Source organism: Buceros rhinoceros, unplaced genomic scaffold, assembly GCF_000710305.1.
Source record: "Buceros rhinoceros silvestris isolate BGI_N320 unplaced genomic scaffold, ASM71030v1 scaffold716, whole genome shotgun sequence".
Lineage (NCBI taxonomy): Eukaryota > Metazoa > Chordata > Aves > Bucerotiformes > Bucerotidae > Buceros > Buceros rhinoceros.
Window position 1 is genome coordinate 1 of NW_010419148.1, and position 13,976 is coordinate 13,976.

The 13,976-nt window shown below is 37.3% G+C and overlaps 1 protein-coding gene across 1 annotated transcript in view; it reads left to right on the forward strand.

Annotated features, from left to right (window-relative positions):
- Positions 1 to 1,334: 1,334 nt before the first annotated feature.
- The window catches only part of LOC104495771 (serine/threonine-protein kinase 3-like), a gene marked incomplete at its 5' end in the record, with an annotated part of 57,552 nt that continues 44,910 nt past the window's right edge, over positions 1,335 to 13,976 (forward strand). The window contains 2 exons of the mRNA XM_010138785.1: positions 1,335 to 1,527; positions 10,267 to 10,442. Of these exons, the coding sequence (XP_010137087.1) occupies positions 1,335 to 1,527; positions 10,267 to 10,442 (369 nt within the window). The remainder of the gene's footprint in view (positions 1,528 to 10,266; positions 10,443 to 13,976) is intronic.

Consider the following 13,976-nt stretch of genomic DNA (forward strand, 5'->3'; position numbering starts at 1 on the left):
GGTGGCAGTGGAGGAAGATTGAAGTTGCCACTAGGAGGAGCAGTACCGAAATATTCTCATTTATTTACTGGCACAGTCCTCCAGTGCTGCATCTCTAAAGTTCTTTGGGAATATAATAATTGTAAGGGTAGGATATTAGCTATAGTGTTTAAGAATGCAACTAGAAAACCCAGAAAGACTGCAGATTAAGAGCTTTGTCTTTACAAATTATAATTCAGAAAATTATGATTCTTTATACATTTGACATTTTAATCACAGGTTTGGGTCTGTATCCTCATTTTGGTATGTTATGCTGTTAGCCAGACTCTCTATTTTTGTGCATTTTAGTTGACATGTAATAGAATATATTTCAGGAGCTGTTGTATTGGTATTGCTACGAACTGTATCTAATGCTTAGACCAACCATTAGAGAAACAGGCACTTAGACAATGTAGCTGGCTCGTGTATGTATGTCTATACTAGAGGCAAATTGTCTGCTGTGCCAGGGAATAACAGGAAAGGAAAAGAACCAGTTCATTGGAAATAGAAAGTGCCAGACTTTGTAGGATTTTGATGCTTGGGTTTGTTTTTTCCATTTCCATCCCCCTCACCTCCTGCCCTTACAAGTCTCTTCATATTTAAAAGTTTAAAATATATAAAGCAATACAAAGATTTAGAAAAAAGGGGAAATTTGTTGTGGGTGAAATCTTGTTTTAATGTTTTGTGTAGCACCAAGTGTGTTACTTGTAATGGGCAAATTAAAAAAAAGTAAAAGTGTTATACAATAGGCTTCCAAGCTGCCTAGCTAGAATATTTTGCTGATCAGAGATGGAGTTCATTTATAAATGAACTCAAGTGAAGTTTTGGCACGACAGAGGAAATGCCTATATGGTTATAAAACTGGTGAAGGTAGCAATTGTATTTAAAATATAAAAATTTGACATAGAGTGGCTTCACAGTGATGGGTATTAGTTCTTATATAATCAACAAAGAGGATGTTTTAAAATGGTACTTTTTTCCTTGGGTAGTAGATTTTGCTCATATAGAAAATGTATATAGTAATTCTCGAAATGCTGTAATGTGCATATAATCTAAATCAGACTTTGGAAAGCCGTGGGGTTTCCCATTAATGTTTTCAAATACTGGTACTCCATATGATTTTATAATCCATTAACTGGATTGTCCTTAGTTCTCTGTTTCACTCTGTCTCCTATCCCATTATTGTTCACTGATTCAAAGTGCTACTGTATCTCTTCATGATATCAGCAGAGGTTTTTAAAGAGAACTAAGTACTGGAAGTAACCAGAGTTGATTGGTTAATGATCTTCTGCATTCTGGCAAATGTTTTCCTACAGGATGAAGATGAGCTGGACTCCCACACCATGGTGAAGACCAGTTCAGAAAGTGCTGGTACCATGAGGGCCACGAGCACAATGAGTGAAGGCGCACAGACAATGATTGAACACAACAGTACTATGTTAGAATCGGACTTGGGGACCATGGTAATAAACAGTGATGATGATGAAGAGGAAGACGGGACCATGAAAAGTATGTTGTTAATTTACTTTCCTTTTCTTTCGAAATGTGATATGTTTTCTCATACTGTATGAGAATATTGTCTCATCAGGGGCTTCTAAGTTCTACATTTAAAACAGAGTGAGAGGGAGCGTTTGTGTGTCTAAGCACTTTCTGTAGTTTAGTCTAGAGATAAAGGTGACCATAGCGGGAGATTCAAAGCAGAAGGCTGGTTTTGGTGCTCTGCTAAGTCTGTCTGAAAGACTCTAAAATCAGTTTTCTATGAATTTTCCTTTCTACTGTTTCTCTTGCTTTTTGCCTCCTGTCAGACACTCATATTTAGACTGGTTCCTTGGACCTCAATTGATGTGATTGTGAGAAGCTGCTGCTTCAACATCAGCGGTCCTGGGAACTCATCACGATTTTTCATTGGTTCAGTGATCATTACACATCTTGCTGCAAAATTGTTTTGAAATTCATGATCAATTAGTATACATTTCTAAGTGTATTATTATTTGAACATTTGTTGGAGTGTAATTCAATAATGCTTGATTTGAGGCAATGATGAAAAGATTGTTGAAACCTAAGTAAAAAGTCAAAACTTACTTCAGCAGCATGTGAGGGAGTATGTAACAAAGAGGAAAATAATTGCAAATGTTTTGAAGCTGAGATTATAAGGTAAACTTGTATATGCATAAATATGTATTTGTTAGAGTTAATTATTTGGCTGAAGACTACTGCAGAATGAGGCCCACTGCATATAATAGAATGATTTGCATGAGTGAGCAGAATCAATAGATGAATGTAATTCAAGCTGTAGGTGCATGATTTCATGAGGCACAATGTAATGTGTAACTCCAGGCAATTGAGGGGGAAGGGAGAGGGGCGGTAATGTGTAAAGTTAGTGTCTCAAGACTGGAAATCAGTGCCAAATAAATAACTTTGTAGAATGTTTTATAGCAAACAAAGTTGCATTTGTGTTTGCACGTATACACCTGATGGAATTCGTGCAAGATTAGTTGGAACTGCAAAGCACAATATGTTCTCTTTGCAGTTTAATGTACAGCAAATTGGAAGGAAGGAGGAGTTTTGTTGTGTTTGGTTTTATTATTTTTTAATGCCCCCTTATCCATGCTGTATTGCTGGAGACATTGTTTTTAAAATGTACTGTTACTTTTGCTTTTTAATTGATTCCAGTAAGTAGTTAGGGAATTACCTTTCTACACTTCGGCATTTAGTCTGTATAATTTGTAAACCCATTCTTCCCTCTTGTCTAACAAGAGTACATAATCTTTGGGAGAGCAGGTTTTCTTCCCCTCCTTCCTCCCCCAGAGGTGACTGTCTTGAGACTTGTAACTCCAGCAAAGGACATCCAGCAAACTGGAGGTAGCCTGATGGCAAGTGATGGTTTCATCATTCAGCTGGCAGGTGACAGGTTTGGTTCCAGCACTTGCTGGACTTTCTTGTGTTACTGTAATATGGGATCCTTCATTACAGCAAGACATACACCGCTCCATAGAACGTATATTTTGAAAAGAGAATTTCTGAGTTGGTTTTCTGTAAGTCATTCTGCTCTGCGAGAGGATGTGGATGCTTGGCTAGCTCTGGAGTAATGCTTCATAACTCTTAGGAAGGCCTGAGTCCCACAGCTGTTTTTTCAACTGAAAAGCAAAAGCTGTTGATATATGTTTTATAACAGCCAGTGACCGAGGTCCTATAGCATTCAGCAAAAAAGCTGAATTGTGGGCTGGTTTCAGTGGTGTTGTAGCCTGGGCATTGATATTTCACTGATGTAATTTTGTTCCAGGCTTGTTTTTTCCAATGTACCTTTGCAGGCAAGGTGGTTGCTTCCTAGATGTTTGTGTGATTTGATTATAGGTCGGAACAGGCTTTTTGATACTTCTGAATAATAGAACGGTGCATGCAAGAAGCTTGGAGGAAGAAGCGTAGTGAACTAGGGAAGAGTGATTTCAGTTTCTTCCTAGAGACATAAAATGTTTATTATAAACATTTTTCCTTTTAATTGCTCTTGTCTTTAGTTTCACATTTTGTTTCTTTCTGCCTTTTGTTTCCCTGCTGAAGGACAAAATAAGAAACAATAATAAGTTTTTATTTTTAAGTGCCCATGCTTAGAGGCTTCTGGGAGCCATGACAGAAAATAACTAAAACCATATTTTTTTTCCACAAATAGGGAGTTGTGGCCAGATAAAATTGGGATTTGGAACAAAAAGAGGCCTGTCATCCTACCCCAACATACAATATACAGCCTAGCAATAAACAACATTTATGCCTTCTTGCTTAGTATGTCTCTGTATACTCTGAGCAAAGACTGCACGGTATGTACTTGGAAAGAGAGAAGAAAATGCACAATACAGAGAGGTGGGAAGATAGAGCTTAACTTCAGCTGGTTTAATGTGGAGTAGGATCAATGTGAGATAATTCTACTCTTGTACAGCTGCTTGGTTTGTATTTATTTTAATATAGAAGCTTTTTCATACCTCAATTCAAACACTGGTATTCAGACCAGCTTCCCCATGTTCCCTTCATGGCTTTTTGGCAATACTTAATGTTAGGGCTTTCTGGTGCACCAGGAGTACTTCTGATTGTTCTTCTTTTTCCTTTCCATTAAGACTCTCCCTGCTTGCTTTTTTTTTTTTTTCCCGTTAAATTTATGTTTGCTGTCTGCTTTGGGCTGACAAACAAGTTCTCGCCATTTGGACTTATTCTAGATTTCTAACTGTTTCTTCAGCCTTCAGCGAAACTCCTGGAGAGTTCATGGTTGTTAATGAATATATTAAAAGAAGAGGACAGTGAACTAATGAGATGGCTTTTGACAGATAGAATGTAGGAAATTGGTGAAGTTTTTGTTTTGTTTTCCTATAAAACATGATAGGTTTTAGGCTTAGTATGATTCTTAAACCCATTCTTCTCTCTTGACAAACAAGAGTATATAATCTTTGGGAGAGCAGGTTTTCTTTCCCTCCCTCCTCCCCCAGAGGTGACTGTCTTGAGACTTGTAACTCCAGCAAAGGACATCCAGCAAACTGGAGGTAGCCTGATGGCAAGTGATGGTTTCATCATTCAGCTGGCAGGTGACAGGTTTGGTTCCAGCACTTGCTGGACTTTCTCGTGTTACCGTAATATGGGATCCTTCATTACAGCAAGACATACGCCGCTCCGTAGAACGTATATTTTGAAAAGAGAATTTCTGAGTTGGTTTTCTATATTTATTATTTTTTAGTGATTTCAGTGCATCTAGTTGAGCTACTGTTCCATACTGTAAGTCAGTCTGCTCTGTGAGAGGATGTGGATGCTTGGCTAGCTCTGGAGTGATGTTTCATAACTCCTAGGAGGGCCTGAGTCCCACAGCTGTTTTTTCAACTGAAAAGCAAAAGCTGTTGATACATGTTTTATAACAGCCAGTGACCGAGGTCCTATAGCATTCAGCAAAAAAAGCTGAATTGTGGGCTGGTTTCAGTGGTGCTGTAGCCTGGGCATTGATATTTCACTGATGTAATTTTGTTCCAGGCTTGTTTACTGGGCCCACATTAAGATAATTTGCTTGATGCCATGTGCAGGTGTACTGGTGCTTTACTCCTGTATGTATAGAAAGAGTTGATAGGTGTTTCCAAGCCTAGTCCAATCCTCAAGCCCTCTGCTGTGATTGATAATAAAGATGTTAATTTATACCCCTAGTGCTAGTATCTTTTACAAATGGGAATTTTTTTTTTTCCAAATAAAAACATCATGTTGGCAATTCTGTTTCAAGAGCTGTTGCAAAATATTAGCTTAACATAGATTTACTTCGTTTTGCTAAAAGCAGAAGTAAAGTATAACTCAGCTGGAGAGGACTAATGGGTTTATAATAGTAGTGTCATTGAATAGTTTTGCCTTTTCTTCAGAAGGTGAAAAAATAGAACAAAAGTTATTAAACTAGTTTTACAAGTCTCCTACTCAGGAAGCTAAGCAATGTTTTGTGCAGGAAACTCTTCCCCCATCAAAAATTCGTCAAATTTGAGCTCACAGTCCTTCAAAAAATATGTGGTTTCAGCTGGTTGAAAAATAAGTGGATTTTCTATTTAAATGCCAGCTGCAATTATTTCTGATCAATAGGTGTGTTATAAAACAAAAAACCAAAGGACTAAATGAGGCCCAAACTTGACTGAAGACCTGGGTGTGAGAATTCTGGGAAGTGGTTGTTAGCAGCAATACAACTGAAAATACAATTACAATTTGTTCTTAAACTATGACTGGAGAAGGTGGCTGTGGCAACTTTCTACATGGTAGTTCATTGTTAAGTGCCTCTGCCTGGAGATTGAGGTCGAAATTCTAGGCTTTTCAATCTTACCGGATTCAAAGCTCCTGTCTCCCATCTCCTAGGACATTTACTGCCACTGTGGTGCAGGCCACCCTGTGAAGTGAGAAAGTAGCAGTAGGAATGTATGAAATGTAAAGCCTAAGTACTGTATGTTGTTGCATAAGCTGTTACGTCCTTTGTAGTAGAGGTGATAGTCCAAAGAAGGCTAATAGCTGGCTGCAATATTGCTTCTCATTCTAATAGTGACAAAGGAATGTATTTTGAGGGAATGATGGTATTGACAGGATCTTCACAGAAGCACTGCAGATAAGAGAGCCTGATCCCCCAACTTCACCGATGAGGCAGCAGCTGGAAACGTTCCTAAATTGAGTGGCAGTTGGAGAGCTCCAGGATGGGGAAAGCTGTGGAAGTTTATTGCCTTTAGCAAAACAAATCCTGTGTAGATTTGGGGCTGCAGAAGAGGTCCAATACCCTGGTAGTAATGGAGCAAGAGAAAGACTTGGAAACTTACCTTAGGGAATTGTAAAACAAAAGCAAAAAAAAAAAACCCCAAACCCAAACAAACCCCCACTACCACCTGCCTCTTCCCAGGAAATTGTAGTGAGAGACTCTCTTCTGTAGGAGAAGGATGCCCTTACTTGCTGACCTTACTTGCTGTCTAAGTTATTACTTGGCCAGGGCCTAACCCTGCAATGTTGAAAGACTATCAGCGCTTGTCTAGTGCTTAGACTATTGTCTCCTGGTGCCCATCCATGTGGGCATGTGCCAGTGATTCTGCCAGAGGAGACCTTGAGAGTGACCTCAAGAGTAACTCTAGGGTTGTGAAGATGTTTTTGATCATGATGGTGAAGGGAAAGCCTTGGAGTAATGGGTCGTTCCTATGGGTCAGCATTTGGTTGTGCCTCTAGTGTTGTTGACAGAGGTTTGACTTTCATGACCATGGGGACCTCTTTGAGGATCAGAAACTGCTGTGGAGAGGTGGGTTCTACCAGACAAAGTAAGGCAAGAGTGTTTTTTGGCCAAGTTGTTGGCCCTGATTTAGCCAGTCCAGCATGGGGAAAAGTACATGTGGCTCAACCCAACAAAGAGTATAAAAACTTCAAGTAATAGCTGAACTTTTAAATGGATTTAAAATAAATTTAATGCTAGTATAATACTTTTCTTTGGAAGTACGTTACTACAAAAGCATTTTACAGATGACATCAATTGAGTTTAATCAAAATGTGCATTAGAATGGAATGTGCATTCCTCCTTATTTTTAAATATGTTTAGAATTATTTATTTAAGTCTTGATATGTTTTTGAAACAGTGTAATAGAGTTGGTGTTATGTCATTGCCTCTTACATTTTATCCAGCATGCTTTTTGGAAGAAATTACCTTAGGTAACTATTTAGGCATGTCCCCATTGGCTGTATTCCTATCAAGGGTATTGTTGAGGTATAGTGTATGTTTTCAGTGTCCATGATGGTCTCTGCATTCCATGGCTTGCCAGCAATTTCTCAGACTGCTGTTTTTATTGTGTCTTCCTCCCAAAGTCATCTTGAAGACCTGCAGTGGGCAAATATAGCGATGATAAAAGAGGCTGATATTCTTAAATGTTGAAACTGTGGCAAACATTTTTAAACATGATCATCTCTTGTCGAAAGATCAAAGAAAAATAAGTGAAAAATCCAAATCCTCTTAGAATGGAACAGTCTATTTATTGCATGATAGATTTTCAGTGCAAATGTGGAGTCATAATGATTGTGCAGCAGGTTTTTTGTGGCAAACATATAACTTGTGTAAAAAGTAACTTGCTTGATAGTTGAGTGAATTAATTGTCCTTAAAGGAGGCTTTTATGTATTGAAGTTTTAAATTTCTTGGTTCTTGAAAGACGGTTGGCAAAATACCATTACTCTGTTGTCCCTGAAAGTTAGAAAAGGCGCTCTAAAGATCATTTTAGAAAAGACTAAAATGCTCTTTTAATAACCTTACATTTTGCAAAAAAAATTGCAACCTACATTGGTTTACTCAGACATGAAGAGCCTGAGTATTTTAGAAAATAAATACAAAAGAGGTAGGAGCCTTTACAGGGCCTTCAAACTACTGGGTGTCAACCTATCCCATTTTCCATGAAATATTAACGAAACTTGTTTGTGTTAGGTTAGCTAGAGATTAAAAGAAGAGTCTCTCTTTTCATATAATTATTTGTAAAACTAAAATTAGATCTTAAAAATAAATCTTTAAGTAATTCTCTCTTTTTTTTTTTTTCCTCTGGTCCCATCATGTCGCAGGCATGTCTGGTTCTATGTGTGAGGTTTTATTTGCAGTGAAAGTATGCAGCTTGTTCTTTTAAATGGGTTAACTAGGTGTACTCTAAATTGGAATCAGAAGTGAGTTCTAAATTCTTATTTATCCAAATGAATAGAACAAGTCCTCAAAATGTAAAATAAATGTGCTTTGCTCATTTTGAAGTAATTGACCCACTTTCCTTAATATGTATTTGATAACAAGGAGTTTGGAGGGGTCAGTTTGTTTTGCCTATGTAGGCAGCCTTGTATTACATCTATAAGGAAGATATTTATAAATAGCTCTAAAATTTGAAGAGCAGCACTTGGAAAATCTTTAGAATTTTCTGTTACATAAGAGGAGGGAGATTATCTTACCTGTAAGGGACCAACATTTTGGTACTTAGAGTTTCTAACAGGTACACTGGTAATCTTCTTGTTTATGTCTCAAGGATTAAACATAAGTACAACCATCTCAGCAGAAGAAAAAAATTGGTGGTGAAAGACCAGCAATATAGAGTTTAGTTCATTGAATGTTTTTCTTGTGGTTGTGGTTGTCATTATTTAAAAGGTGGTGAGTAGAGAGCTGTGATCTGGGATTAGAAAAGAATATTAGAAAAGAACATGGCAACAACTGAGAGAAATATCAGCTAAAAAATATTTGAGAAGGTGAAGGTGTGTATGGAAACCTGGCAGACTGAGTGGAGGAATCATTGTGAAGTTGAAGAGCATCTGGAGTTAAGTGCAGTAAAAGCTAGAGCAAGACAGTAGGACACTAAAAAAGCCAGAAGAAATCTTACTAGAACAGAATAATGTAGAAAAAGCAGAAAGAAAAGAAAAAGTAAATCAACATGATGTAAAAGATGGCAGTACAAAAATAAGTATTAATGAAAAAATAGGCTACTGTTAATAATGTAGCAGAATTAGAATGAATAAAAAAAATCTTTAGACAGAGGGAATGGGAAGAGATAATGAAATAAGAAGTGAAAGGGCAGGGGGGAGAACCACTTAATAAATTAATAAACACAAATATAAAGCCTGATAAGAAGATCAGCCAGTCCTAGTCCTAGCTAAACACAAGCTCAGAAGATATTTCCAAGGATTTGCATTTTCACTTGTTAAAACAACTAGTTCAAACAAAAGTCCCTAATTTTTTTTTTTTTAATACTTATAATTAAAAATTTAGTTCTGCCTCGGTTGTTTTTTTGGAAGGTTTTTTGTTTGGTTGGTTTTTTTTTCTAGCTCTAGTTATTTGTATCTCTCATCGTGTTTCATATTTTACTTGTGGAAACATGCTTCATATTTCTCTATGTAGAATGTGTTACACTGAAAGCAAGTACGCGTTTCATGAGTCAGTGCTATCCAAAATATAGTTTCTGAGGTGACAGAACTACTAAGGCATTTTTAATGTTTTATTTATTCTATTTAGTAATGAATTTGCTTTGAAATCCCACAGATGAAAACAAATTTCAATCATTTAAGGTTGTACTTTTTTTTTTACATTTGGTTTCTTGAAAAGGATAATAGCATGGGAGTTCACACTGATTTCAATCTGCTTCATAAAGCTTTTCCAGCTGTGTAGATGATGACAAGACTCCCCCAGGGTTTCCACACCATGGAGATAGGGTGCTTTGCAGCCATCTGTAGAATGTGATCCCATAATTTGCTGAGAATCCTCGCTGGCGATGAATTTAAATAAGCAGTGTCTAGACACAGTTTGTGTGGTTGTTCTTTGCAAGTTCTTTTTCTAAATGATTTTTAAGTTGCACCTTTGGTGAAACTGATGTAACTTAGTTGCTTTCCTACAAGTGGCTGTGGACTAAGCCTTGAAGTTAGGGGCATTCAGCACCCGGAGGGATGCTTAGCACCTTGTGTTATTCAGTCTCTATAACAACAAATAGATAATGCATGAAATCACTTCTAATGTTTGTGTGTGCACAAATAATAACCCTGAAATGTCACGAACATTTCTCCACATTGTATCTTGCTACAAAAATATCATTCTTTGGCAATGAGCTTTTATGCTAAAAATCCTCAGGGAACAAATGGAGGCTTGCACCTCATACAGATGACTGTGTTAGTTTCTGTAAAATCCAAGAAAATTAATAAATGTAGTGTATTTTATAGTGCAGTAAATCTTTAATCTTTCAATAGTTTTAGCTTTTTTCTTTTTTACTTCAACTAAGGAAATGCTACTTCGCCTCAAGTTCAAAGACCTTCTTTCATGGACTACTTTGATAAACAAGATTCTAAGAATAAGAGCCCTGACAACTGTAATCAGAACATGCATGAGCCTTACCACATATCCAAAAACGTTTTCCCTGATAACTGGAAAGTCCCTCAAGATGGAGACTTTGATTTTGTAAGTACTTTTTTATTGTTTACTTTCTTGCATGATGTTTATTTTATATGTGCCAAAAGTAGTTAATCCCGTTCTATAACTATGTTAATACAAGGAAAATAAGTAAACATTCAGTTATCTGATTATCCAGTTATCTAGTCTTAATGCCTCATCCTGGCTGTTGAAATAAGTACAATTGCTTAACGTTAATGAGGAGCGGTATGTGACATAGTGAATATATTTCTTTGTAACTACTACTACTTTTCTTTAAAGTATTTTTGTTTCTCTATAAAGTATGTCTTAAAACAACTTTAAAATTTGATCCAGTTCTATTAAAAGAAAAAAAAATTGCTGCAGGCATGGAATAGTGTTTTCACGTTTTCTGAGTATCTCAGTAAAAGGATAAGCTTTTTAAACTGGAATGGAGCCATTTAATCTGCTTGGAGATGGTCAAGATCACCTACTGCTTTGCCTAAGCCAGCTTGGTGGTACTGTTCCAGTAGCATGCATCTCTCTACATAGAATTATTCCATCTAACACGTGTCTGTCTGTTTTAAGGTGGGGTTTCCCCCCCTCCCCCCAAAATGTAGTTTATTTCTTTTTGCCAATGTTGCAAATTTTAACAGGCAAGAAGAAAATGTTCCAAAATTACAGGTTGCTCTTAAAGTGAAGTAAATTATTACTGCTTAGAGACCTGTAGAGAATTATACTGTTTTTTCACCTTTAAGATTTTTAACATATTTGAATGAAAAAAATTAGTTTTTCTGTTGTAGATTAAACATGCTCTTAACTGCAATGCAGTAGCTAAGTATGATCACGTGGCACCTTTTTTAAAGTACACTTGGGATTTGGAGAAAAATGTTGTGTTTAATTTTAGGTGACAGCTGTAGGTGTGGGATTTTTTCCCCCTAGTTTTCATTTACTGCATTTCTACATAAAGCTGACTCTTACGTTTAAGCTAGTGGAGTGAAGCCAGTTAAATAGCACAGTGCAAGCTGTTGCTGCTGGAGAGTTTTGACTGAGTTGGTTTTTTTAGGCTTTTTTTTTCTTTTCTTTTTTTTTTTTCCTGGCCATAAAATGCAACAGTCCTCATCACTGACTAACAAAATAATTACTTGCACTATTCATTGGAAAATGACTAGCTGTTATTTAATTGGGATTATTATAGTGGCAATAAAATTGCCCTTAGAACAATTTAAAATCCATCCTATCTTTTCCATTACTTGTTACAAAATGCAAGCAAAATCTTTCTGCTTATAAATGCTGAGATCCTGATTCCGTAAGTGCTTTTTAATGAATAATTCACACATGGGTAATCCTCTGGAACTTGTTGACATTGCTTGTACATATGAAATCGTCTTCTTGAAATAAGAAATTGTCCGGAACCAAACCTGAGGAGTTCTGATTTTCAGAAACTTAACTGCTCTCTGTGTTGCAGGCAAACCTTTTTCTAGTGGTCATAGACTGCTAAGTCAAAGACTTCAGAATCTTATAATGATAGAGTGGTTTGGAAGGGACCTTTCAAGACCATCTAGTCTTGTTTTCCTGCCATGGGCAGGGATGTCTTGCTAGTTGCTCAAAGCCCTGTCCACCTTGACCTTGAACTCTTCCAGTGATGGTGCATCCACAACTTGTCTAGGCACGTGTTCCAGTGTCTCATGGACGTTATATAATGTGCAGTTTGTCCTTGACTTTCGAAGAAGTCAGTGTTGTAAGGCTTGTTGCTACAAAATTGTTCTGAATGAAGACCAAATAGGATTAAAAAAAAATAATAGCTATTTGCATGGGCAATGTATATAGTTGCAGCGTGGAGTGGAATTTTTGTTTACGCGTCATGAAAGCCAAATAATTCCAAAGATAAGACAGCTTAAGGAGTTTAGAAAGACTCTTCAGTAATGGATATGCTACTTCTGAGTAGTCTGCTCAAGAATACATGTCTCTGAAGCATCTGGTACGAGCTGATGGCGCATGGGATATTGATTTTAACAGCCTGCTGGTTGAACCATAAGCAATTATTAACTATTTATATATTCTGGAAGCACTTCTATTTATATTTTAGGCAGTGAATGACAGTATTTGTTAGACCTGCAAGAGGCTTTCTGAAAGGGTAAGTCAGTGGGTAGCATGCATAATTTATTGTCTGCTCTTTGTGAGATCAACATGAATATTTTCAGTTGCTGACATGAAGTCTTAAATGATTCACGAAAGGGGTAAATACTAGAAACTTTTTGTACTAAATAATTCCATTCTATTTTGTTTAGAATTAGCCTTCATTTGATAGAGAAAGGGATCCTAACAGTAAATACTGATGAATCATAATTTTATTTAAAGAAGTATTGATACACTAGAACTAAAATATAAATGTTCAAGATTTCACTTAATGCTAGTATATTCTACATAGAAAGTCGGAGTGCTATTAGAAGAGGAGGGATGCTCCATAAGCTGGAGGTCACCCAACTCATTTGTTGAATGAAACCATTATTCTTACTTACCTGTATACCCTTGTACGCTGTACATACCATGCCAGTGCTGGCAGCCAGCAAGTGCTTTTCTCGGGAGCCAGGGCAAAATGACAGTACTATGGTAAGAAGAGTTATTCAGGTGTGTCAAATAGAAAGATGCAGAAGCTCATTAGTGTATCTGTCTGTTACAGCATAAACTAGAGAAGCAAAAATGCCACTGGGGTGCGAGGGAGAAAGGGTAATGAAGGAAAAAACAGTCCTTATAAATCCCTGTAGCTAATTCGATTGCTTATTTCTTTGTATAAGGTGAGACCTTCAGAATTGGGAGCTAATGCTTGTGGCCAAATTTGCTATTTGGTATATTTGGTATATTTGCTTCAGGTTGCAGTGATATTTATTCTATTCCTAGTATATTTTACTGTTTGATGAAACAATACATAATTATTTTATTGGTTTAAATAACAAACATGTATTTTGTAATTTACACAATTTATCTTACACTATTGCTGCTGGTTTTAGATAATGTAGATAAATTATACAGGAAACTTATATTATAAGATGGATATGAATGTTATAAAATAATGCAAAAATAATTTAGTACTAGGTCTGGTGTGAAAGTTTTTGTATGAGCATAGTTTTCTTCCTGTCCTGGTTTGAGCTAAACTTCCTGGTTTGAGCCGAAACTTCCTTGTTTTGGGAAATGGACAAATAGGATTATTCCATGCAAATACGATAATTCCGCATTTAATTGGTTAAGGGGGTCAGGAGCAGTGTTACGTGTCAAGGTTATAAAGCAGCAGGCCGAAGGGAGTGTCTCTCTCTTGGACTTCCTGACTCCATGAAGGGAGCAGGCTGCACCCAGACTGCCGGCTGCTGAGCTAGGCTGAAAGCCCAAAGGTCTGCCTGCACCCCCCGGATCGCTCTGTGAGCTCCTGGGCAGCGGCACGCAGGGAGCCGAGTCCTCCCACGAACCTGCTCTGCCAGGGGCCAGGACAGACCAGGCCTGCTGGGTCCGACCTGCCGATGGCTGGGCCTGAAGCCCGAAGAGTGCAGGTTCTGAACTGCTTTGTCGGGGGCCTGTCCCGTCTGGATC